This window comes from Peromyscus eremicus, chromosome 15 (genome assembly GCF_949786415.1).
Source record: "Peromyscus eremicus chromosome 15, PerEre_H2_v1, whole genome shotgun sequence".
Taxonomy (NCBI): domain Eukaryota; kingdom Metazoa; phylum Chordata; class Mammalia; order Rodentia; family Cricetidae; genus Peromyscus; species Peromyscus eremicus.
The window spans coordinates 10,810,960-10,835,398 of NC_081431.1; the positions used below are offsets into that span (position 1 = coordinate 10,810,960).

The window sequence follows — 24,439 nt, forward strand, 5'->3', positions numbered from 1 at the left end:
GGCCTTGGCTTTGTTGTTTAAGACAGTGACAAGTGTCGGAGCTCACCTTGCAGGACCTGCAGGGAAAGAGCCTGGGGGCTTGTCTCAGGGCTAGTTCTGGTCTCAGGCTGTGCAGATAGCTGGGAGGCACCAGGCGTGGAGAGGCAGACCTGGCCCGGCCCTGGAGAGCCTCAGGGCCTAGTCAGATCTTTCCACCTTCAGATCCCAGCCGGCTGGAAGCTCCTCCGCTGCCAAACTGCTGGCTCCCCGCAGTCCCCAGAGGGGCAGCTGCCCAGCAGCCTGATTTCTCATTTCAAAATCACACCATGTTTAGGCAAACGTTGTGTGTTTTAGGTCAAATAAACAACCCTACAAACGCGTAAATAAGCTGTTTTCCTACATTGATTGATCATAGGGGGAGGGTCAGGTTGAGTGAATGGGGGGAGAAAGGAGGGAGGGAGAAAGGGCAGGAGGGAGGTGGGGACAAAGGGTGAGAACCTCCACAGCTGAGCCACCACCTCCCGCCCAGGCCGAGTGAAGATGCTCAACTTGGATTGGCGGAGAAGGGTCAGGAGCTACCGGCCCTTGGGCTCAGGCCCAGGCCCAGGCCACTGGGGACAGTCGCATTTAGTCCACCTGGTGTATCAGCGCCCGCCCGGCCCGCTCCGGCCATGGATGCCTCTGGCTCCTGGATTCTGACCCGGGTCACCGCGATAGGACTGGCCGTGGTGGCGCTGGGGACCGTGGCCTGGCGTATCATGCGTCCCCGGCCGCGCCAGCGGCTGCAGCAGGTGGGGACGGTGTCCCAGCTCTGGATCTACCCGATCAAGTCCTGCAAGGGGGTGTCGGTGTGCGAGGCCGAGTGCACGGCCATGGGACTGCGCTGTGGCCACCTGCGTGACAGGTACGCGGGGCCCGGCGCTTGCGCCACCGTTAACTTAGGCTGTGTGGGTGCAGGGAGGTGGAGGAGTCTCCCCACAGGGCCCTTCCTTCCCAGACAAGGGACCAGGAGCTAGGGAAGGGTGCCCGGAAACGGGTGTGGGGTGTGTGTGTGTGTGTGTGTGTGTGTGTGTGTGTGTGTGTGTGACCCTCACCCTCCACCAGCCAACTCGCGGACCCGGAACTCTGAAGTCTCCAGGTTTCTTACTTTCAGGAGAAAATCTTGTGTTCCTTATGAGACGTGCCCCACGCCGGCCAATCCGCAAGCAGAAACTTCAAACTCCTTCCACCTACGCAGCAGCCGGAAGGGACTGGCCCTTGGTCATTTTACTTTTAACTTTTTACTTTAAACTCGATAGAGAACCCAAGACAATTGATCCTAGAGCGCAGGGGGCACCTAGGCACGGATCATCGTTTTCGCAGCAGTTGAACACTTTCTTGCAGTTAAAAATAATAATCTGCAAGTGTTATTTCCCCCAGGCTCTTGTCAGATAAAGAAAAGCTCCACGGGGCGGGGGGCGGAGGGGGGGAAAGGGGGGCGCGGCGGGGGGCAATGAATCTGAGATTTGTGCTGTCTTTAACCACTGAGATTTTGTAAACAGCCATTAAAAGTCTGGCTGAGGAGTGACCGGTGTGGACTCCAAGGCTTCGGGGAAGGACACCTCTGCTCTCTTGGGTCTAGCCTCCCACCAGCTCTGAACATTACTGGAAGGCCCCCTTTTAGGATCCTCAGAGCCTCGCCTTCGGCAAGGGGCACAGACTGACAGGTGCTGTAACTTCCGCTCTCAGGTCTCTAAAGCTAACACCAGCCATTAGCTGACCAGGTCAGCCCAGTGGACATGCTGATAGACCGGCTCAGGGAGAAGAAAGGGAGATTCTTGTCCCAAACCCTTCTTGTCCCTTGGCTGATTTGAGGCGGCTTTTACAAAAGGTTGGTGGGTGGTTGTGGGCCGGTGGGTTCCTCCTCATGGTGTGGACCTTGTCTTGTGTGACCCTTATCACCATGTGCTTTGCAGTTCTCCCTGTCTCGGAAACAAAGGTCATTAGAGGCTGGAGACTGGAGACCTCTGCTCCAAGGCCATCTGGCTGGTTGCCAGGCTCCCTGCTCTCCAACCCCCACTTGAAAACACCCTAAACGCTCGCTCCCTCCTTTCACCCAGACCCCACTTGAAAACACCCTAAACGCTCGCTCCCTCCTTTCACCCAGACCCCACTTGAAAACACCCTAAACGCTCGCTCCCTCCTTTCACCCAGACCCCACTTGAAAACACCCTAAACGCTCGCTCCCTCCTTTCACCCAGACAAAGCCGTTCCCAACAAAGTTTAAAAGTGAGTCGCTCACCTCCGCTGCAGGCAGTCAAGAATCCTAAATATTCCCCGCTTTGTAGAGTGGGGTCTCACTTATTGACGTTAGTTTCTGTCAGCCCCAGAGGCAAAGGGCATTGACATTTGACTATTTGACTACCGCATCGATTCAGAAAACATGTTTCGAACTTGGACGGCAGCTGTGGTGGCAAACTCGTCACTTTTGTCACAAGCTCCCAGGGAACTTAGGCAGAAAATAAAGAAACAACAACAACAAAATCCAACCAATCAACCAAAATAATAATAATAATAATAATAATAATAATAACCAGCAGCTTCTTTACCGGGGGACTATGACTAGTGCTGGGAAACAGAGGAAGAGTCCCAGAGACTATCTGGGGGGCACTCAGGGAGACTTTCTTTAGCAAAGGAGGTCAGCAGCTTACACTGAAAAGTAGAAAATGGTTAGACACTTTCCAGGTAAATCGGTGCAGCATTCTAGAGAGCTGGGCATAAATCCCAGGCTTAAAGACTGGCACACTCTGGTGTGTTCCCAGAAGGAGTGCGGAACAGGCTTGAGTATAAGGGAATGTTTTTTTTTTTCAACATTGAAACTTGACTGTGCAAAGCAGCAAGTAAGAAGTGGACATGGCCCAAATGTCCACCAATGGATTCGGAGAGCAAGTCAAATGTGGTTCGTGCAGATGGTGGAATGTCACCCAGCTTTGGAAAGGAGTGGAGGTCAAGTGCCTGCCATAACCTGGCTGAACAATGGAAACAGAACGCTAATTTAAATGAGCAGGGCAGAGGGACCAGCATAGACAGAAAGCAGAGTGGAGGCTCCGGGGCTGGAGGAGGCAGGTGTGGGGAGCCATTGCTCAGTGAGTGCAGTTTGGAAAGATGGAAGGTCTGGGAAACAGCGGTGAAGGTCGCATGGGACTGAACGCACTGCTGCCATGACGCCCCACTTCACATGGGTTATGTTACTCATGGTCCACATCTGGGCTGGGTCTGTCCCGGGTTCTTGGTCTCTTATGCAAAGAGCTGGAATCCAGGGCCCACACAGACTTGCCAGAGAGGGTGGTAACATTATTTGAAGTAAAGCAACAGTTCAGCTTCTAGAAGAATCAAGAATGACAGAAGCCAGCAGGTGGTGGCACACACCTTTAATCCCAGCACTCAGAGGCAGAGGCAGGTGGATCTCTATGAGTTTGAGGGCAGCCTGGTCTACAGTGCGAGATCCAGGACAACCAGGGCTATACAAGGAAACCCTATTGTCTTAGTCAGGGTTTCTGTTGTTGTGAAGAGACACCATGACCATGGCAACTCTTATAAAGGAAAACATTTAATTGTGGTGGCTCATAGTTCAGGGATTTAATCCACTATTGTCATGGTGGGGAGCATGGCAGCATGCAGGTAGACGTGGTGCTGGAGAGGGAGCTGAGAGCTCTTACATCCTGACTCTCAGGCAACTAGAAGTGATCTGAGATACTGCGTGTGGCTTGAGCATAAGTGAGTCCTCAAAGCCCGCCTCCACAGTGACACACTTCCTTCAATAAGGCCACATCCACTCTAACAAGGCCACACCTCCTAATAGTGCCACTCCTTTTGGGGACCATTTTCTTTCAAACCACCATACCTATCTCAAAAAAAAAAAAAATGCCACGTGAGTGAGAGTACTAAAGGAGCCTGATTATTGTTCCAGGCTGGGGATCAAGAGAAGGAGGACCCGGTTAGCGAGGGGTTAAATGAGGGTGGCTCTCTACCTTGATTGATGATATAATAGGTCATATATTCGCTTTTTCTACTGCACATATCTCTTCCTATAATGCATTTAATTTCAATCATATGAATGCCCAATTATTCATAGACATAAAATGGTAAAATAGTGTTCTGTATCATTTTTTTCTGTCAACTTGACACAAGTTAGAGATAGATCTCTGGGAAAAGGAACCTCAATTGAGAACATTCCTTCATCAGATTGGCCTTATGGGCCAGTCTGTGGGACATTTTTCTTGATTAATGATTGATGTGGAATGGCCTAGCCCACTGCAGGCAACACCACCCCTGGCCTGGTGGTCCTGGGTTGTTTAAGAAGGCAGAGAGAGAGAGTAAATGATGGGGAGCAAGCCAGTAAGTAGCTCTGCTCTGCAGCCTCTGCTTCAGTTTCTGGCCCCAAGTCTTCACTCCACTGGCAGCCAGCAGAGAGGGGATGCACTGTTCTTCCTCTGGAAACAGTGACTGCTCTTCTGTCTCCAGTTATCACTTTCTCAGGAAGTATCTCTAAGCCCGGGGAATAGTGGGCTAGAAAAGTATGGTAAAGATGGACACTAGACCTTCTTAGCAAATTGCAGAATTCACAGCACCCAGTATTTAAACATGTGGTGGGCAGGGCTGGAGAGATGGCTCAGCAATTAAGAGCACTTGCTGCTCTTGCAGGTGGACGGGGTTTTGGTACCAGCCCTTATACAGAGGCTGGCAACCACTGGTAACTCCAGTTCCAGGTTATCTTATGCCCCCTGCTGGCCTTTGCAGGCACTGCGTGCATGTGGTGCACATACACACATGCCCACAAACACCCATACCCATACAATTTAAAAATAAGTAAAAGTGGTTGGTGTATGGGATTGGCATCACCTGTTGTTCAGCTGAGCTCTGTGGCTGCAAACTCCTTGAGGAACAACCCCATCTTTCTGTTCCTGGGAGTTCACTGCTTCCGGCAAGTCTCTGCCCTTCTGTGAAGTGGATTCTTAACATCTTCTCGGGACATGTTTAATGAACGTGGTAAAGTCCTGGCAACTGGAGCAAAGTATAATTAACATCTTTGATTCAAAATGTTCCACCTGTTATGCATTAATTCTTGAGTGGTTATTCGCCCCTTTAAAATTAACACACAGTGTCAGACTTGTTTGTTGCCAAGGCAATGCTCAGTAGAGACAGACAGACAGACAGACAGGTAGACACACACACACACACACACACACACACACACACACACACACACCCTCCAGGCTTCTTTCCTCCTTCCAGGGAGGAACTATGAGGTGGGTAACTGTGACTCTGGTAATGGCTGAGGCGGCCTGTGCTGGTTTTGCTTTGTCAGGTTCTGGCTTGTGGTCAATGAAGACGGGAACATGGTCACTGCCCGACAGGAACCTCGCTTGGTCCTGATTTCCCTGACCTGCGACAATGACACCCTGACTCTCAGTGCAGCCTACACAAAGGACCTGCTGCTGCCCATCACACCCCCCACCACAAACCCACTACTTCAGTGCAGGTGAGTAGAGCAGGCCTCTGGCCCAGGGGACCAAATATGCACGCAATTTTTCTTTACTTTAGCGTTTCATTGTTTAAACCCACAGTTAGCTTATGAAATAATAGATGGGTTTCATTGTGACGTTTTTACGAACACACATGGTATGTTGCTCATATTAGCCCTGTATTCCCTTGTCCTGTACCCTCCATTGGTTCCTTCTTCCCTGCAAATAACTGTCTCAATATTTCATATCACATATGTATATGTAGGATCGGGGATGCAGCTCAGGGGTAGGGTATTTGCCTACCACACACAAAGCCCTGGATTTACTCTTGATACTACATAGCTATCTAGACATGGTGGTACATACCTGTAATCCCAGCAGGAGAGGTAGGGGCAGGAAGATCTGAAGTTTAGGTTATCCTTGGCTATGTGGTGGATTCAAGGCCAGCCTGGGCTACATGAAACCCTGTCTTTATATAGGTAGATGATGGATAGATAGATAGATAGATAGATAGATAGATAGATAGATAAATCTAGATTCTACATATAACAGGAAACGTGAGATTTTTTTTGTCTCCTCCTTTCCTTTAGACCTCTTCCTCCCATGCATAGTCCCTCTTCACATTCATGTCCTATATATACATGTTTGAAGATATATATTTGTATTGAAATCCAGATTGTTTATATGCTCTTGGAATTTTTAGGAAGTGTGTGCAATGGAGGGTCTCCAGAAAGCACACTATCAACAGTGAGCCATTGATTGCACATGACCCCCTCCCCCCGCAGCACTCAGTTCTCTGCATCGTGAGAGGAGAAATAAGGAAATAGTTTGTGTAGGAACAAGGAGCACCAAAGCCCAATGTGGCAGGCTGAGGATATGACCTGGTAGTATAACACTGGCCTTGCATGCTCGAAGCTCTGGGTTTGAACCCCAACTCAAACATAAGTTAGTTAATTAATAAGTCCAAGGTAGAAAGCAATGGGGGCAAAAAACATATCGACAGGAAACTAAGAGAAAAATAGTTCCACCCAAGAATCCAGGACCAAGCACAGCGGCAGGTAGGAAGTGTGTCCCTGCACTGAAGAGGTGTCCTGCGTTCAGGTGGAGGTTGGAGGGAGGCGGACATTGCTGGGGAACTCATACAGAAGCCTACCTCCTCAGCTCTGATGGGCTGCGGGAAGGCGGGTGCTCCAGGACCTAGCTTAGAGGCTAAGAAATCACAGCTAGAACTTCCTTTTTCCCACTGTGGGACAATGACTTGGCTTAATTATACTTTTGTTATTGTTTCTGCATTTTTTTTTTTTTTTGAGACAGGGTTTCTCTGTGTAACAGCTCTAGCTGTCCTGGAACTCACTCTGCAGACCAGGCTGGCCTCAAACTCACAGAGATCCACCTGCCTCTGCCTCCTGAGTGTTGGGATTAAAGGCGTGTGCCACTACACCTGACTGTTTCTGCATTTTTCTTTTTTCTTTCCGGAGCTGAGGACCGAACCCAGGGCCTTGTGCTTGCTAGGCAAGCGCTCTACCACTGAGCTAAATCTCCAACCTGTTTCTGCATTTGTAATTAATATGTAATATGAGTTGGGCATGGTGGCAAACACCTTTCATCCTTTCATCTCAGTACTTGGGAGGCAGAGGCAGGTGGATCTCTGAGCTTGAGGCCAGCCTGGACTACAGAATGAGTTCCAAGATAGCCAAGGCTTTACACAGAGAAACCCTGTCTCAAAAAAAAAAAAAAGAAAGAAAGAAAGAAAGAAAAGATAAAGGAAAGAAACCCCCCAAAACCCAAATAACAAAAACAAACTACAACAATTTAAAACAACAACAACAAAAACATGAATGTCCAAGGAAACCCATAGTCTATCCATCTCAGTCAGGCCTGGTGGCATCAGCCTGTAATCCCAGCAGGAGGGAGGCTGGGCAGGAGGATCATAATTTCAACAGAAGCCTGGACAACTAACTCAGTGGGACCCTGCCTGACAAAATGAAGACAAGATAAAAAGAAGAACGGAGATGTGGCTCAGTGGTAGAGTGCTTGTTTAACATGCACAAAGTCCTAGGTTCAAATCCTACTACTGCAATAAATGATGCCCCCCCCACACACACACAGTGGGCTGAGTCTTCCTGCAACTAACAGTCGAGACAGTCTCCTACATGCCAACTTGATTTAGGCAATCCCTCGCTGAAGGCTCTTCTCGGCTGATGTTAGGCTTAGTTCTGGGGCTTGAACTTGGGCCCTCACCCTTGTACCAACTAAGCCTCCCCGGTCTGCTCATGTTCTTCTGAAAACTCAGTACAGGTCAAACCTATTATCTCCCTTCATCCTCCAAGCACACCCTTCAGGTAGGGAGACACGGGTATGTTTCAGGGGCTTTTGCAAATGGGAAAAGCAAGGCTGGAAACAGCACTTTCAATTCCACTTTGGGTCTACGGTGGTCCTGAGGCAGGCGTGGACTAAAGCAAGGTCCGCCGATGGAGAAGGGATGTTGGCCGTGTCCCAGGTGGACCATTGCAGCTTTTCTGATCCGTCCAGGAATACAGTATTACATTACTCAGAGCCTCTGAACTGTCCTTGCCCGTTTCCCTGTCCCCCACTGCAGAGTACATGGTCTGGAGGTGCAGGGCAGGGATTGTGGAGAGGCGGCTGCTCAGTGGATCACCAGCTTCCTGAAGACACAGCCCGTGAGCCTGGTGCACTTCGAGCCCCACATGAGCCCCAGAAGTTCTCACCAGATAAGGGCTCAGTTCCGGCCCAAGGACCAGGTCAGAGGCTTGTGCGAGGCTCGGTGTGGTCTGAGGGCAGAGGAGAGTTGTGTGAGTCTTCCCAAGTGTGACACATCGCTGATATGCTAAATGATGTGGTATTCGTGGCAACCTCCAGACTCCAGAGACTCCAAGCAGTAGGCAGAAAGAAAGCGCTTGCCATGCTCAAAGCCTGGGCCCTGGCAGCCCTCATGAGTCAGGCTTCTAAATAGAGGGCCAGAGGTGTGCAGAAATAATAGGTCCTGCCCGTCACCATTATCCAGGTTCTCGTCTCTCCTGAAAGTTGTCGGAAATGTGTGCAATCTCTTACTGAGAGACAAGCCTCCACCCCTGGCCGACACCGTGGCCCCAGCCCTTTTTTTCTCTCCTTGGGAATATTCCAGTTTCTTGGGCTCTGTCGTGTCTATAGTCTCATAGCCAAAGGGAGAGCCACAAGTGTCTCTTGGGAATATACTCATTCCTGCCAGGATGGGTACAGGGGTGGGGTTCCTTTTTTCTTGATTTGGGAGAGCCTCCACTCCCCCGAAGTATCTCCTTTCCTATTTATGTAAGCATTCTGGGTCCAATAGAAATACAATACTATTTTGTAGGTGGAATTTTCCATCCCAGCAGCCACTTCCAAATTACCACACTGAGACTTATGTTACTTATAAATGCTCAGCTGATAGCTCAGGCTTATTACTAACTAGTTCTTACAACTTAAATTAACCTATTTCTATTCATCTACATTCTGCCACATGGCTTGTGGCTTTACCGGTCCTCCAGCATGTCCTGCTCCCTCTGCAGCTGGCTGGCTAGCTTCTCACTGACTCCACCCTTCCTCCTCCCAGAGTCCTCTGTGTCTGGCTGTACTGCCTGTACTTCCTGCCTGACTACTGGCCTGTCAGCTTTTTATTAACCAACGAGAGTAATACATATCCACAGTGTACAGAAGGATTATTCTACAATGGTATCATTTTTGGTCCAAATTTTCTAGCTTTCTTACAACTACGTGTCAGATTACAAGTGCAGGTTAGAGAAGGTGTGTGGAGCAGGTGTGTGAAGCAGGTGTGGGGAGCAGGTGCATGGAACAGGTGTGTGGAGCAGATGTATGGAGCAGGTGTGTGGAGCAGGTGTGTGAAGCAGATGTGGGGAGCAGGTGCATGGAAGAGGTGTGTGAAGCAGATGTGTGGAGCAGGTGTGTGAAGCAGGTGTGGGGAGCAGGTGCATGGAGCAGGTGTGTGGAGCAGGTGTGTGAAGCAGCTATGTGAAGCAGGTGTAGAGAGCCCCAGATGTCACATGGTCAGGTTGTTTCTTCAAGGTGTAAGGCTGCAGGAACTCACCATGATGTAGGTTGGTAGGGCTAGACAACTTTAGTGTTAAAAAAATGAGGGCCAACATTCATACTTCACATTAATTTGACGGTTGCATAAAGATAGGCACCTAGAGAACTAGTGGGTATTTTCTCAAATGTAATGAAACCATCAAACTTGACCACCTTGTTAAACTAAGGAAATGGATGCTCAGGTGATGTCTTTAAGGAAACATGTCTAGTGACAGCTCTCAGACTCTGAGGTCATGTTCTGTTTATAAAATAAAATAAGATTTTATAGGTATGGGTGGTATACCTGAATGTATGTCTGTGTACCACATATGTGTAGTGCCTATGAAGGCCGGAAGATGGCATCAGATCCCCTAGGACTGGGGGTACAGATGGTTGTGAGCTGCCATGTGGGTGCTGGGAATTGAACCCTGGTTCTCTGCAAGAACAGCCAGTGCTCTTAACTGTTGAGCCATCTCTCCAACCCCTTCTTTTTTTTTTTTTTTTTGGTTTTTCGAGACAGGGTTTCTCTGTGTAGCTTTGCGCCTTTCCTGGAACTCACTTGGTAGTCCAGGCTGGCCTTGAACTCGCAGAGATCCGCCTGCCTCTGCCTCCCGAGTGCTGGGATTAAAGGCGTGTGCCACCACCGCCCGGCTTCCAACCCCTTCTTAATGCCATGCAGTTCTGCAAGGCCAGTTAAGGCTTTGAATTGCTGTGACATTTCTATGTAAAGAACTAGAAAAATAATTATAAAGGGGTGTGTGTGTGTGTGTGTGTGTGTGTGTGTGTGGTGTGTGGTGTGTGTTGGGGGGCTGAATTTTCAGGGACTAGACCCATGGTGCCCCTTATGAGGCATTTCTGGGCCACATTGTATCCCAAAATCTGTTTCCTTGTCAGGTGGCCTACTCAGATGCAAGCCCATTCTTGGTCCTTTCTGAGGCATCCTTGGAAGATCTCAACTCCAGGATGGAGAAGATGGTGAAAGCGACTAACTTCAGGCCCAACATTGTCATTTCAGGATGTGGCGTTTACGCAGAGGTAACATTTGGCCTGCACAGCTTCTTTCTTTTTCTTTTATGGAAGGTGTAACAGTTATTTCCAGGAGATCCATCACTGTAATCCAAGCACAGGAGAGAGAGTCGGGAGGACTGGGAGTTCAAAGCCAGCCTCAGTTACATAATGAGTTCAAGGTTAGCCTGAGCTACACAAGACCCCATCTCAACAAAAGCATAAGTGTTACTAATGCTGGATTAGACTACTGTTAGAAGTGAGTTGTTCATTGTCTCTGTGCTGCACCATATTCTATTCTTCTTAGGTGTTGAGCACCCACCTAAGAAATGAACGCTAATGTGTAGAAGATGCACACAGGCGAGGCAGAGGTCTGAGGCTTACAGGGAGACTCCTGAGTCGGCAGATTGGCTGTTGACTCAGCACGGACTACATGGTCTGTGTCACTCATGGGACAAACAAGGTTGTTGGTTGTGTCCTGCTGCCCATCCCACCTGCCTGGTTTCTGCCTAGTTGCTGACTCCCTTGAAGAAGCCCAGCATTTTTAGCATGACTGATGGGTAGGGGGTGGGGTACTTATCAGCATGATGGCGTTCCCAAACACTTCCAGGGCTCCCTTCCTTGGGCCCTCAGGTGTACCACATTGGCCTTCAGCACGAAGAACTATGATGCTGGTTCTAGTGTCCTGGGAGGTCCTGGCAGCTGATGGGTCTTTGTAACAGCCTTTGGATGTTGACTTTGTCTCTGTCTGATGGGTCATGAAGTCAGACACTGGTCATGACAGAACTGAATGTAAGGATTGTGAGGAATGTGGCAATAGCGGTGTTTTGAATGAAATGTCCCCCATAGTCTCGGGCATTTGAACAGTTGATCCCTAGTTAGTGGCACTATTTGGGGAGGTTTAGGGGGTGTGATCTTGTGGTGTTCCCAGTTTGCTCTCTCTGCTTGTACATATGGTTCAAGCCCTCAGCTTTCTGCCCTAATTGCCGTGCTATCACTCGGCAGCACAGACTCTCGCTTCTGGAACTACAAACCTAAATATACTCTTCTAGATGTTGCCTTAGTCAGAATGTTTTATCAGAGCAACAGAAAAGTAACTAATATAGTAATGACATGCAACAACTCAGAAACACATAATGAGTCTGTTGTTTCTGGCAGTCCTGACCCATATCGTATCATGTGACTTTGCTGCAGTCTTGGTTGCGAACACCTGACATGCATTTTGCATTGTATGTACCATCATGCTACATAACAAGCCAAAGAATGCTTTGGCTCAGATTTGAGATTTCCATTTGCTATGAATTGTGGTGTTTTTTTTCTTGTGCATACAAAGTTTCTGCTCTTTTAGAAACATAGTAGTTTTATTAAAGAAAACAAAGGCAGCTGGGTGGTGGTGGCCCATGCCTTTAATGGTGATGCATGGTGGCCCACGCCTTTAATCCCAGCTCTTGGGAGGCAGAGGCAGGTGGGATCTTTGTGAGTTCCAGGCCAGCCTGGTCTACAGAGCGAGATCCAGGAAAGGTGAAAAGCTACACAGGGAAACCTTGTCTCAAAAAACCAAAAAAAAAAAAAAAAAAAAAGAAAAGAAAGGCAATATTTTCTTACCTTTACTCCTCAGCACATATCCAATTAGAATATCTTTGGATTATATTTGCTCAGACAAACATATTCATAATCACTTTAGTTTTTGATAAATGGTAAGTACTCTGAAGAATTGTTTTAAAATAGTTGTTATGATTTATTATCAATGAATGTTTTATTACCTATTTTGTATGTCTGTATGCTTGAGGATCACATAAAAATTTCTTATATAAAAAGTGGTTGTGGCCGGGCAGTGGTGGCACATGCCTTTAATCCCAGCACTCAGGAGGCAGAGGCAGGTGGATCTTTGTGAGTTCAAGGGCCAGCCTGGTCTAAAAAGCGAGATCCAGGAAAGGCACAAAGCTACACAGAGAAACCCTGTCTCAAAAAAAAAAAAAAAAAAGAAAAAAAAGATAAAAAGTGGTTGTGCCTGGGAAAACCTTTAAGAAGCCTTGGCGTGGAGGCTTGGTGATGGAGGCCAGCTGTGGATACCCAGTGAAGATGTCAGCCCTCCAATAGGAATTTATATCTGGTCATGCCTTTTGTGTATAGAATGGGAGAGGCAGAGAAGACAAGAAAGAGGCCCTTACCTCTCCAGTGTCCTTGGATTCCAGGGAGAGACTTAGGCCACGTGATTGAGTGACTGAATTCTAACCCCTTATTTTGGGGAACTAATTCTGTCTTTCAGCTTTTTTATGGAAGGTGGACAAGGAATGCTGGGAAAAGAGCAATCTAGGAATGCCATTCCCACACATCCACCCCTGATAATTTTTTACATTGTATTTATTTATTTGTTTGTTTGTTTATTTTTTTTGTGTGTACATGCCACAGTGCACATGTGGAGGTCAGGGGACAACTTGTGGAAGTTGGTTCTCTCCTTCAGCTGTGTGGGTCCCAGGAATTGAACTCAGGTCTTCAGACTTGGTGGCAAGTGTCTTTACCAGTGAGCCATCCAGCTAGCTCTCTTCTGGTGTTTTATAGAAAACATTCCTTGCATAGTCTCAGATCCAAACATGTGCATTCCTATGAAGATGACGAGTGTCTGGGCAGTGAGTGAACTGCATGCGTCCTTATACAGTGACTCTGCAGTGAGTGAACTTCCTGCACCCTTATACAGTGACTCTGCAGTGAGTGAACTGCATGCATCCTTATACAGTGACTCTCTCTCCCTCCCTCCCCCCTTCTCAGTGATCTGCACCATCCCCCCCTCCCCCAGCATTGCCTAATCTGTCACTACCCCTGTCACTCCTTAGGTACACACAGTCCTGGGCTTCCTCTGAAGGGCTGAGTTCTGTTGCTAAAGAAGGTCCATTCTCCCAGGCTGCCCTGAGGCTCTTCTCCTACCCAGAGTCCTTTTCACGTTCCAGCCTCTGCCTGGGGCAGAAGGCTCTTTCACAGAGCTTAGCCCTGGACCTTTGCTCCTGCCTCCTCCCTCGGCCTGCCCCTCCCAGGCCCAGTCACATGCACTTGCCCTGTGATTCTCAGTTCTTGGCCACCTGCTAGGTCAGACTCCGATACATCATCATGTCTGGACCACAGTGTTCCCTCTTGAACCCTGGAGAGGCAAGGGACAAGCTCCCAGGGGCCCTGTGGGAGCTCTTACACTCTTCTATGTGACTGCCTTGCTCAGTAGCCTTCAGTGGCTCTCTGTCTCTCAAAAACACCCAGGCTAAGCCTGTGAGCTGGCTCAGCTCATGAAAGCATTTACCACACAAACATGACAACCGGAGTTTGGTCCCAGAACTTGAGTAGAGGCAGGACACACATCCCTTCCCCCTCATTCACACACACATGCGAAAATAAATAACCAATAAAATTTAAAGTCAACCACATATGTAATTAATTTTAAAAGGCCCTTAGCCGCGCCCCCCCCCCCCCCCAACACTCAAGTCAATCAACGCTCCTCTGCCATCACGGCACAGCTGACTTTCTTGTTTCCCATAAAAGCTCTCCAAACAGCAAACTGGACCTGCCGCACTGTTAACTAAACCCAGGCCAGACTCGGCTCTGTCCACACCTTTCTGGCTCTGAGCCCATCTCAGAGTCATTACCTCCAGCCAGTGTGTCCCAGTGGAAGACTCCCATGGACTCCTCTGGGTCAACACCTTCCCAGGCCCGGTGTGAGGTCAGTAGGAAGAGATTTTCTCCTCTTCCTTCCCTTTGCTAAACAGGCTCTTTCCAGATGGTGGAATTTTTTTTAACCTTAATTTTCTTTTTTATAACGCCCCCCCCCCCTTTTTGAGAGAGAGAGAGAAGCATCTCACTATGTCACTATGTAACCCTGGCTAGACTGGAACTCACTCTGTAGACCAGGATGGTCTCAAATTCAGAGCAATCCATCCTGAGTGCTGAGATCAAAGGGATATACCGTTACACTTGGCAATCTTCTTTTAAATAAAAAGACTTATTTTTAATTATGTATATGTGGGGGTGTGTAGGTTGTATATGCACATAAATGCAGGTGCCCCTGGAGGCCAGAAGAGAGTGTCAGATCCCCTACAGCTGGCTTTATAGTGGTTGTGAGCTCCCTGAAGTGGGTGCTGGGTACTGAAGGCTTGCCCTCTGCAGGAGCAGTACACACTCTTAACCGCTGAGCCATGTCTCCAGGCCCTGCCTTAGTTGTCTATGTCTTAAAGTCCTTCTAGTTTTGTCCCACCTAGAAGAGGCTTTGGGAATAGTTCTCTAAGTCATAACTAATTAATTCCCTGACCAGGGTCCTCAGCTTCCTTTTATCCTTTTATGTGTTTTATTACCACAGTGGCCCCTGCTGGAGACATGCTCACAGGACAGGCTGTGGTTACTAGAGTCTTCTGTGCCCAGTTTCCTAACTTACTGTGACATAGAGAAAGGACCCATGTTAACTTAAAACCAAGCCGAGGAGTCTGGGGAGCTGGCTCAGCCGTAAAAAAGCACTTGCTGAGGAGCGTGGCTCAGTTCCCAGCACCCACATGGTGCCTCACACCCATCCCTAACTCCAGTTCCAAGGCAAGGCATCCTAGGCCCTCTTCTGACCTCCGTGGGCATCAGGCACACACATGGCATACTCACACACGCACAGGCAAAACACTCACGCACATAAATTAAAATGATTAAGCCTAAAAATATAAAAAAATAAAAGACGAAACCGAGCCAAACAAAACCCATGCCGGAGCCATATGGAGAACGATGTGAACCATCAGGATTAAGGCCACCACTTAGGAAGATGCTGACACCAACACCTTGCTCACCTCAGATACTTGCTTCCGGCCCCCACCAGCTCCGCTTCCTCCCTTGTGGGGGAAGTTCTGACCTCCTTCCATGTCCTTTGGCCTTCTCAGTGGTGACTTCTTTCTTTTTCTTTTTGGAGTTGGGGATGAAGGATCTCAGGCACACTAAGGCCAGCCTGGCCTTCCTTTTGACTTCCTCCCTGGCTGGGGTCCCCTCCCCCTTCTGCCCACTTGGCTAATCTACAGGCTTTTCCTAAGCCAAGCTGGCCTGGCGTGCTCCTCCGGATTCCTAGGATCCTCGTCTGCACTTCAACCCACACAGAGCACTCTGGGTTAGAATGTGTTTCTTAGGTTCCCTGGAAGTCTATTGTGCTTTTATGTACAACATGATGGATTTCACTGTGACATTTTTATGTACACATTTAACACATCCCCCCCTTATCCTCATTTATTTCTGTGGTCTTTCACTTTTACAGTCAATTATCACATTGATTGACTGATGATTGATTGATTGATGTGTGTGTGTGTGTGTGTGTGTGTGTGTGTGTGTGTACATGCATGCGCACCACAGTGTATGTGTGGTGGCTACAGGCGACTCACTAGAGTGGGTTCTCTCCCTCTCCCCGAGGACCCAACTCAGGTTGGCTAGCTGGCAGCCAGCACTTTATCTCACTGTGCCACCCCATTTGCCCTGGGTTTTTAAAAAGAGAGTATCCTTTTATTTTTCAGTGTTTCATGTATATACCCTGTTTCTCACTGAACTTGAGAGTCTGCAGGGGCTCAGTCCACTCACTTGCTTGACCTTGAGGCACAGTCTTCACTAGCATTGCCCACAGGCCAACACCTGAGAGGTCGTCCCTGTGGGAGCTGGGACACTGGAGCTGTACGGGAGATGGATGGGAAATAAGAACACCAGGTCACACAGCGACTTGGCGTTTGTTTTCGAGGCAGGGCCTGGTGTATCCCAGGCTGTCCTCAAACTTGCTATATAACAAGGCTGGCCTAGAACTTCTGGTTCTCCTGCCTCTACCTTCTAAGTGCTAGGCTAGAAGGTGTGTGACATCATGCTCCGTTTATACAGTTTTGTGGATCCAACCTAGGATGTCATGCCTGGGTAAGCTTTCAAAGAGGAGAGAGGCCTGACATTGCTTAGGAAGAATGGAAATTCAAAAGGCGTGGGGTGTCCCTTGACCTCTCCAGACTGAGGTGAAGACCACGACCTCTGATGTAATGACATCGTTAGGTGTGACTCCCCGTAAGTCGCTGCACAGGTGAGGGCCCAGAGGTGCTCACGGGAACTTGTTCTTTACTCTCTAGGATTCTTGGAATGAGCTCCTCATTGGGGATGTGGAACTCAAACGGGTGATGGCTTGCACCAGGTGAGGCCCTTTCCTGTTCCCGTGGGGGGAGGGGCAAGGGCTGCCTCTCTGCTCTGTTCCCTGTGTGATGCTTTATCTGTGTCCAGGTGCCTTTTGACAACGGTGGATCCGGACACAGGAGTCATGGACAGGAAGGAGCCTCTGGAAACACTGAAGAGGTAGAACCAGGCGGACCGGGTCTCATCCTGAGGTTCAGTTGTCCCAGGGGCCATGTTTATTAATGTTTGTAAAAGGGACCTGTGGAAACACCACGCCCGTGTGGAGTGGGAGCTTTGGGGAGTCCTGGCCACTGAGTAGAAAACCAGTATGTCCAGGGTGCCATACTGCTTATTGGTTTGCACTTCCCAGTGGAGGTCTTGGAAAGTATCTCCAGAGAGTAAAGGGGACTCCTGTAAGATGCTGTGGGGAATGTCTCTATGTAAGGCAGGTACTGCAGAGGAGCAGGCTTTGGGCCAGAGGTAGTGACGCGCTGCAGCTCTCGTTCCCATCTAGTCAACATTCGAGCACTGGAGAGTCTAGTGTTTTTATTTTCCATGGAACCAAGGGAATAGAGCAAAGAGAAAGGCAGGCTGGGCGGCAGAAAGAGACCGGCCATTGCAACACTGTGACGTCAGCACGTCCCCTTCTGCCAGGCCCGGGCTGTTCTGCTTTAGGATTCTAGGGACTGGATCCAGGTCTTTGGGAATGCTAGGTGAGCTCTTCTACCATTGAGCTCTGTCTCCAGCCATCTTTTTTTTACTTCTTATTAAATTTTGCTATTATTATTATTACTATTATTATGTGTGTGTGTGTTTGCCTACATGTGTTTGTGTGCAGCGTGTGTGTGTGTGTGTGTGTGTGTGTGTGTGTGTGTGTGTGTATGATGTCCACATAGGTCAGAAGAGGATGTCAGATCCTCTGGAACTCTAGCTACAGACAGCTGTGAGCCACCATGTGGGTGCTGGGAACTGAACCAGGGCCCTCTGCAAGGGCAGCAAGTGCTCTTAAGGAGCTCTTACTTTCTAGTCTGAGGCAGGGTCTCACTAAGTCATCCAGGTTGGCTTTGAGCTCACTTTGTAGCCTTGGTAATCCTTGAACTTGTGGTTCTTCTGTCTCGGACTCCCGAGTAGCTTGGACTATAGGCTTGTACCACCAGACATAGCTCTGGTCCTCATAAAATAAAAGAAATGGGGTAAAACTGGGTAAGTCTCTGTGTGCATCAGACAAACCACTCGGGAACTGGTTGTCACCCTGCATTTCTTGATCTCTCCCTCGCACACTCCCTGGTCTCCGATTTCCTTTCCCTCTGACTGTGAAAGGCTCTGGTGCTTGGAGAACAGACTCCTCAAAGCCTTGGGGCAGGTTCTCTGTATTGTCAGAGCCCCTCTCTTGGGAGGCTATGTTTGTAGAAAGAGAATAATGGGCGCCAAACACAGGGTAAGGGCAGGAAGCAGGAATCACAGGAGCCCATACTCACCGCCTGATCTTCTGCAGGCTTCTTACAGCCCAGCTATCCTGCCTTAACTGCTTTTAATACCCAGGAAGACAGTACAGGCAGCCGAGGTGTCTTCTAGCTCTCCCTGAGATTTAAAATGCTGTGAGTATAGTGATTTATGTTCTTCCCGGGACAGGTGGTCATAAATCGGACAGGGAGAGGCCCCGCTGCAGGGTATAAATCACAGGCAGAGCACACAGCCCCTTCCACGGCATCTCTGGGTATCGCTGGTACCCTCGGGTTGCTGCTGCTTTGCACTGAAAGTGCAGGGCGGAGAGGCTGACCTCTCACCCACCTGCCTGGCCTTGCTTCTATATGGTCAGAGCCCAGCTGGACAAAGCAAGACCCCTACCACAGGGAATTATTCCAGCATTGTCTGGTTAGGACAAGCATGGGGAGGCTTGTCGTCTGCTCATGGGAAAGAAGGAGAATGGAATCACTCCGCTCTTTCTTTTTTTTTTTTTTTTTAAATTTTTATTTAATGTGCATTGGTGTTTTGCCATAGGTGTTGGGTCCCCTGGAACTGGAGTTACAGACAGTTGTAGCCTGTCACGTGGGTGCTGGGAATTCCTCTAGAAGAGCAGTCAGTACTCTTAACCTCTGAGCCATCTCTCAGCCCCACTCTGCTCTTTCTTAAAGGACTGGCTGAAGTGGGCGCTTTGTTTTTTAGGGGAATGGAACTCAGGATCTTGGGCATGATAGGCAAGCACTCTGTTACAAGAGTTCCATTTCAGCATGCTTAGGATCTTGAGGCCTCAGTTTCTATATTTGTAAGAACTGAATTTATAGGACTTCTCATAACTGAAATAAAGCAACTTGTATCATCTTCAATAGGGGATCAGGTCCTGACCACAGGCCCCAGCACACCCGGTCGTTGACAGCTTGCTGTATCAATTGGACGCTTTTGAGAGCAGGAGAAGCCAGAAGAACTCTCCGTTCTTGAGGCTGACTTCTTTTGATGACACCTAATCTATCCCCGTCGGTTGTCAGGGGTGGAGGCAGTGTCTGTGTGTCACCCCCCAGGGAGCTGTCACAATGATGCTCACCTCAGAACCCAGCCATGGAGATAGACTAGGAGGTCTCAGAAGTGGGATGGACATAGGACTGCCCATGGCTTTGTGATCTCCACCTGGGGACTGAACAGAGAGAGACCTTGCCTGTAGCCCTGCCTGGTCACTGATGTGAGGAAACAGGACAGTGTGACTCACCCCTGCTCCTCACTAGTGCACAGCACTTTATAGATGACAAAATGTTTCCGTTCACACTGCCATGTAAGGATGGAGATGTCTAGTTGGAGGAGTTGTTTGATTTTTTTTTTTTTTGAGTGCTGGAATGGAGCTTAGAGCCTCAAGCCTCAAGACAGAAGCTGCACCACTGAGCTACAATGTCCAGTCCTTTGAGACCTCTGTTTAGGTTAAAAAACATGTTTTAAGACCTCTTGCATATCAGAGTAATTGCATGTTCTATATGCATTGAAATGAAATACCTGGAGAAATGTTCTTTGAAATATAATTTATTGCTCAGTGTGGTCGCTGACATTAGTAGTCTCAGTACTTTGGAGGTTGAGGCAGAAGGATTGCCATAAGTTGGAGGCTAACCTGGTCTACATAGTCTACATAGTCCCAGGTCATTCTGAGCTAGAAAGTAAGGTCTTATCTTACTTTAATTTGTTAATGCCAACAGAGGTTGCACATGTATTTATATAGAGAGGGAGAAAGATTATAGATATAAATACATAGGTAGAGTATATATATGTAGATTTAGATGTAGATATAGATATATAGATAAAGTCAGAGAAGATCCATTCATCAGTCAAGATCGAAGGAAAAGGCTTGGAATACACCTCTTGCAATGCCTAATTATGTCCACCAGGGGCCGCTGTTGACTTCACTTTGTCTCTCTCACCTGGCAATCAGGAACTGGCCAGGCTAAGGGTAGATGAGTGATTGTTGAATCTCTGGATTCTTACCAGGCCTGGGGAGGAGGGTTGCTTAGGAAGATGTAAATATGAGGAGTGGCAGCATCCTTGTTAGAGGATGAGATACCTTTGAAATCCTGATCCTCGGACTGGGCTTTGGTATCAGATTAGCATTTGGATACAGGGTCCTGGGCACATAGGTTTGGGCTCTGAGACTTACCTGTATAGGTGAGTCACACACTCCTATCAAGGCTTGGTAGCAGGGGTTGAAGTTATGTGGGAAGTGCTTGGTGCATATGCAAGTATGCGAGAGGTACAGGACTTCCCTGAGATAGGTAGATCACACAGCCCCACAGTGTAGAGCCTAGGAACAAAATATGCCAAGCCACAAAAATGATTGCTATCTCCTCCCTTCCCCATCCCCAAAACCTCTTTCATCACATGGTGACCAAGGGAGAGGCAAGTAAAAAGAGATGCCTGGGCTCACGGTCCAAGGCTACTGCAAGCTATACCATGAGGAAGCACGCTAGGCAAGCTGAGATAGCCCAAAATAGCAGCTTTATCCATCCATCCATCCATCCATCCATCCATCCATCCATCCATCCATCCATCCATCCATCCATCCATCCGTCTGTCCACCCACCCATCTATCCGTCCGTCTGTTCATCCATCCATCCGTCCGTCCGTCCATCCATCTGTCCATCTGTCTGTCCGTCCATCCAACCATTCATCCATCTATCTGTCTATCCATCTGTCCGTCCGTCCATCCATCCATCCGCTCCTCTCTTGAATGGCTGCAGTGTACCAGGTCCCATAGCGGGACTATAGCAGCAAACGGGAGACATACTGTCACCCCACAAGCTGGGGAGGGGTTGGGGGCTCCAGAGGAGACAGGTTCAGCTTTTGCTTCTTTATTAGTTATTGTTTTTAATTTATTCTCTGACAATTTCACACATTTATATATTCTGGTGCGGTAGCTCAGGGGCTGGGGTGCTAGCCTGGCATACCAAAGGACCTCCATTTCCTTCCGCAGCACCTCCTAAGCCGGGACAGTGTCACACAGGCCCGTTATGGCAGCAGCAGAGCTCATGAGTGCCACGGTCTCCCAGCCTCAGTCAGCTCCTGGCCCATCTGGACCACAGGAGATCTTGCCTCAGGTCTACTTTCTCAGCAGAACATTTAGATCTCTGTTGGTTGTGGTAGCACACACCAGAAAGATACTCTGAAGAGGCGGAGGTAGGAGGGCCGTGAGATCAAGCCTGTCCTAGGCTGTACCTTCTGCCTGTGGCCACCCCACCCCACACATGTGGGGTCTGGTCTGGGTCTCTGTTCTCAGCGGCCATTTCTGTTTTGAAGAGTAGTTAGAACCACGTTTTTTACAGTGTGTTGTTTTAAAGGTGAAGTAGAACAAAATCAATGCTTTCAATATTAATGTTTTAAACAGAAGAGTGTTGTAGAATTGGAGTTAGCTTAAGTGAGAAGCGGAATCAAGCTCCCCTGATGGAGGCGGGCTCTTAGCGTGGTATTTCCGCATTGGCTCAGGGCTTCTTGAGTTTTCTGCCTGGCAAAGGCGAATTTCCTACCCACCCACCCCCAAGGTCTCACTTTGTAGTCAGGTTGACTTTGACCTTGCCTTCCTCCTCCTGCCTCAGTCTCCGGAGTGCTGAATGACCACATCTAGCTCATACTGTCTTTAAGAATGTCACTTACCAATACTCTTGTCCATTCAACAAGCAAGTGTGGGGCCAGGGGTGACTGATGAGGCCCAGGACTAGGTGTAAGCGGGACAAGGGAATTGGACACTTTCAGTTCCCCAGGGTCACTCTGTCCCATAGAACAGACAGATGTGTGACCTGAACCTGTAGGACAAAAAGTGGCAAGGGCAGAGAAATCAAGAAACAGGAAATTGCCGCTGGCTTGTGGGACTGTGGCCTTCTTCCCTGGGACAGGTTGGGCCTGGAGGAAAGGGTGGGATCCTGCTGCTTGGGGAAGGGGAGGAGGGATAGTTAGGGAGTCACCAAGCCAGGTAAAGCACAGTGGGTTATCCTGCAGTGTTGTATGGGTGCCATAAGTAGCAGGAGAGAAAGGTTTGAGAAATCTGGCCATGGCCAGGCAGGAGGCATTGTACACCATGCGGGGAAGGACAGTGTTATTCCTTACACACTGGGGAGCCAAAGACAGAGGGTTTCCTAGTTGAAGAATGATAAGATCAGTGTGAAGTTAAGACAGCATGGGGCTGGAGAGATTTCTCAGTGATGAAAAGCACTAGCTGCTCTTCCAGAGGACCTGGGTTCAGTTCGTGACACCCACATGGGGCACTCATAATCACTGGTAACTCCAGCTTCAGGAGAGCCAACACGCTTTTTTGGCCTCCTCAGCCACTGCACACATGTGACACTCATATACACGTACAGAGAAACGCTTGTACATCTAAATAAAAATAAAGAAATCTCTTTTTAAAAAAAGATAGTCATGGGGCTGGAGAGATGGCTTAGGGGTTAAGAGCACTGGTTGCTCTTCCAGAGGACCCAGGTTCAATTCTCAGCATCCACATGGCAGCTCACAAGTGTCTGTAATTCTAGTTCCAGGGAACCTGACACCCTCACATAGGCGTACATGCAGGCAGAACACCAGTGCACATAAAAATAAACAAATCTTTGAAAAAAAATGACAGTCATAGAATGTGTCCACACTAAGTTGGTGTGGGGGAACGAAAACTGAAAGCTGGAGAGAGGTTGGCTAAGAAGTTGCTACATTCCACTTCTAATGTAGCGTGGGCATGTCGGTAGCAACATTGGAACAGCCAGAGTGGAAAAAAAGGGAGCAGAGTCAAATGGTACTCTCCGAGGACCTCTGATCTGGGCAGCCAGGGATGAGGAAGGGAAAGACGTAAAGGAGGGGGTGACAGTCTGTCCAGGACATTGGATGAGGTGACGTACGTGGAAGAGCTGTGAGGGAAAAGAAAAATTATAGGCATGTCCAGGCATATGGAATATCTAACTTTTTTCTCTTTTAAAAATTTTAAATCTTTCTTAAATTTTAAGCTTATTTGTTTGTTTGTTTGTTTTTATGCGTATGAGTGCTTTGCCTGCTTGTGTGTCTGTATGTGTCATGTGTGTGCAGTGCTGACAAAGTCAGAAGAATTAGGTCACAGAGCTGGTGTGATCCAGCTGTTACAGGCAGTTGTAAGCCTCCTGGTGTGGGTGCCGGGAAACCAACCAAAGTCCTCTGAAAGAGGAGTGCTCTTAACCACTGAGCCACCTCTCCAGCCCCAAGCACCTCATTTCTTGATGCTGGAAAAGGAAACATCACTAGAGTGAAAAGCCATCAGGGTGTAACTTTTGGCCATGCCTTGGTGCTTCCAACTGGCCTGTGGCTCTCCGGTCCTCCCCAGGGGGTGCTGGGCTCTTAGGTCTGACTGGACCCTGGTTCTAGGCACAGCCTGCCTGAGTGGGTGGACACCTGCTTCAGCCCTGACAAAGCCAGCGGGGTTCAAGTTCTTCCCGTTCGCCGTGACTCATCAAGGTCTTCTCCTGTTGCAGTTACCGCCTGTGTGACCCTTCGCAACAGTCGATATATGGAAAGCTACCCCTCTTTGGACAGTATTTTGCTCTGGAAAATCCAGGCACAGTCAGAGTGGGAGACCCTGTGTACCTTCTGAGCCAGTGATGGGAACTCCATGTTCTGGGACAGCAGATGTCTCTCAGAAACATCTTCGAAACTGACATCACTTGAAATGATTCTTCAGCCTTTTCTTTGAGTCTATGATTTCCAAGTTTTCCTCTTTCAGATCTTCTGTCTCAGTGTTTCCTGGGTCCAGCACACAAAGCAGAGAAATCCAGTCTTGCAAATTTAGCAGGACTCCATCGAGTTTCTTGAAGAATGAAGGGATTATCAAAATGCTCTGTTTATAATTATGGAGTAATTTTTCTACTTCTGCATTCTCTCGCCAAGGCAGCAGATGTCCATCATCTCCCTACCCTTCTTTGGGGAGAGGAAAGAAGACAGGAGGAAGGCTGTATAAGCCAGAAGAATGTCCCAGAATGTTTTGCTACCCCTGGACATCATGCATACAATGAAAATTAAATACTTTCCCAAGTAAGGTTGGAATGATGACATTTTACTTTTTTCCTCAAGCCCAGGGCTGGCTTTCGAAGAGGCTTAATAAAGAGTAAGCACTGGGGAGATTAATTTTTCCATAGATCCTCCTGAATCCGTAGAAAGTGTCTGTAAAGACTTGATGGATCCTTTAACTCAATGAACGCCTCTAAAATGTCAGGGTCCAAAACCAGCTCTCTAGAGCATTCAGGCTGGCCCCCAGCTTTGTG

General features: G+C 48.5%; 1 protein-coding gene across 1 annotated transcript; it reads left to right on the forward strand.

Annotated features, from left to right (window-relative positions):
* Positions 1-471: 471 nt before the first annotated feature.
* Positions 472-24,213, forward strand: Mtarc1 (mitochondrial amidoxime reducing component 1). The gene is made up of 7 exons (XM_059280977.1): positions 472-883; positions 5,327-5,500; positions 8,083-8,245; positions 10,443-10,583; positions 16,658-16,719; positions 16,806-16,877; positions 23,654-24,213. The coding sequence occupies exons 1-7, from the start codon at positions 651-653 to the stop codon at positions 23,778-23,780; spliced, it is 972 nt and encodes a 323-aa protein (XP_059136960.1). The 5' UTR covers positions 472-650; the 3' UTR covers positions 23,781-24,213.
* The last annotated feature ends 226 nt before the right edge of the window (positions 24,214-24,439 follow it).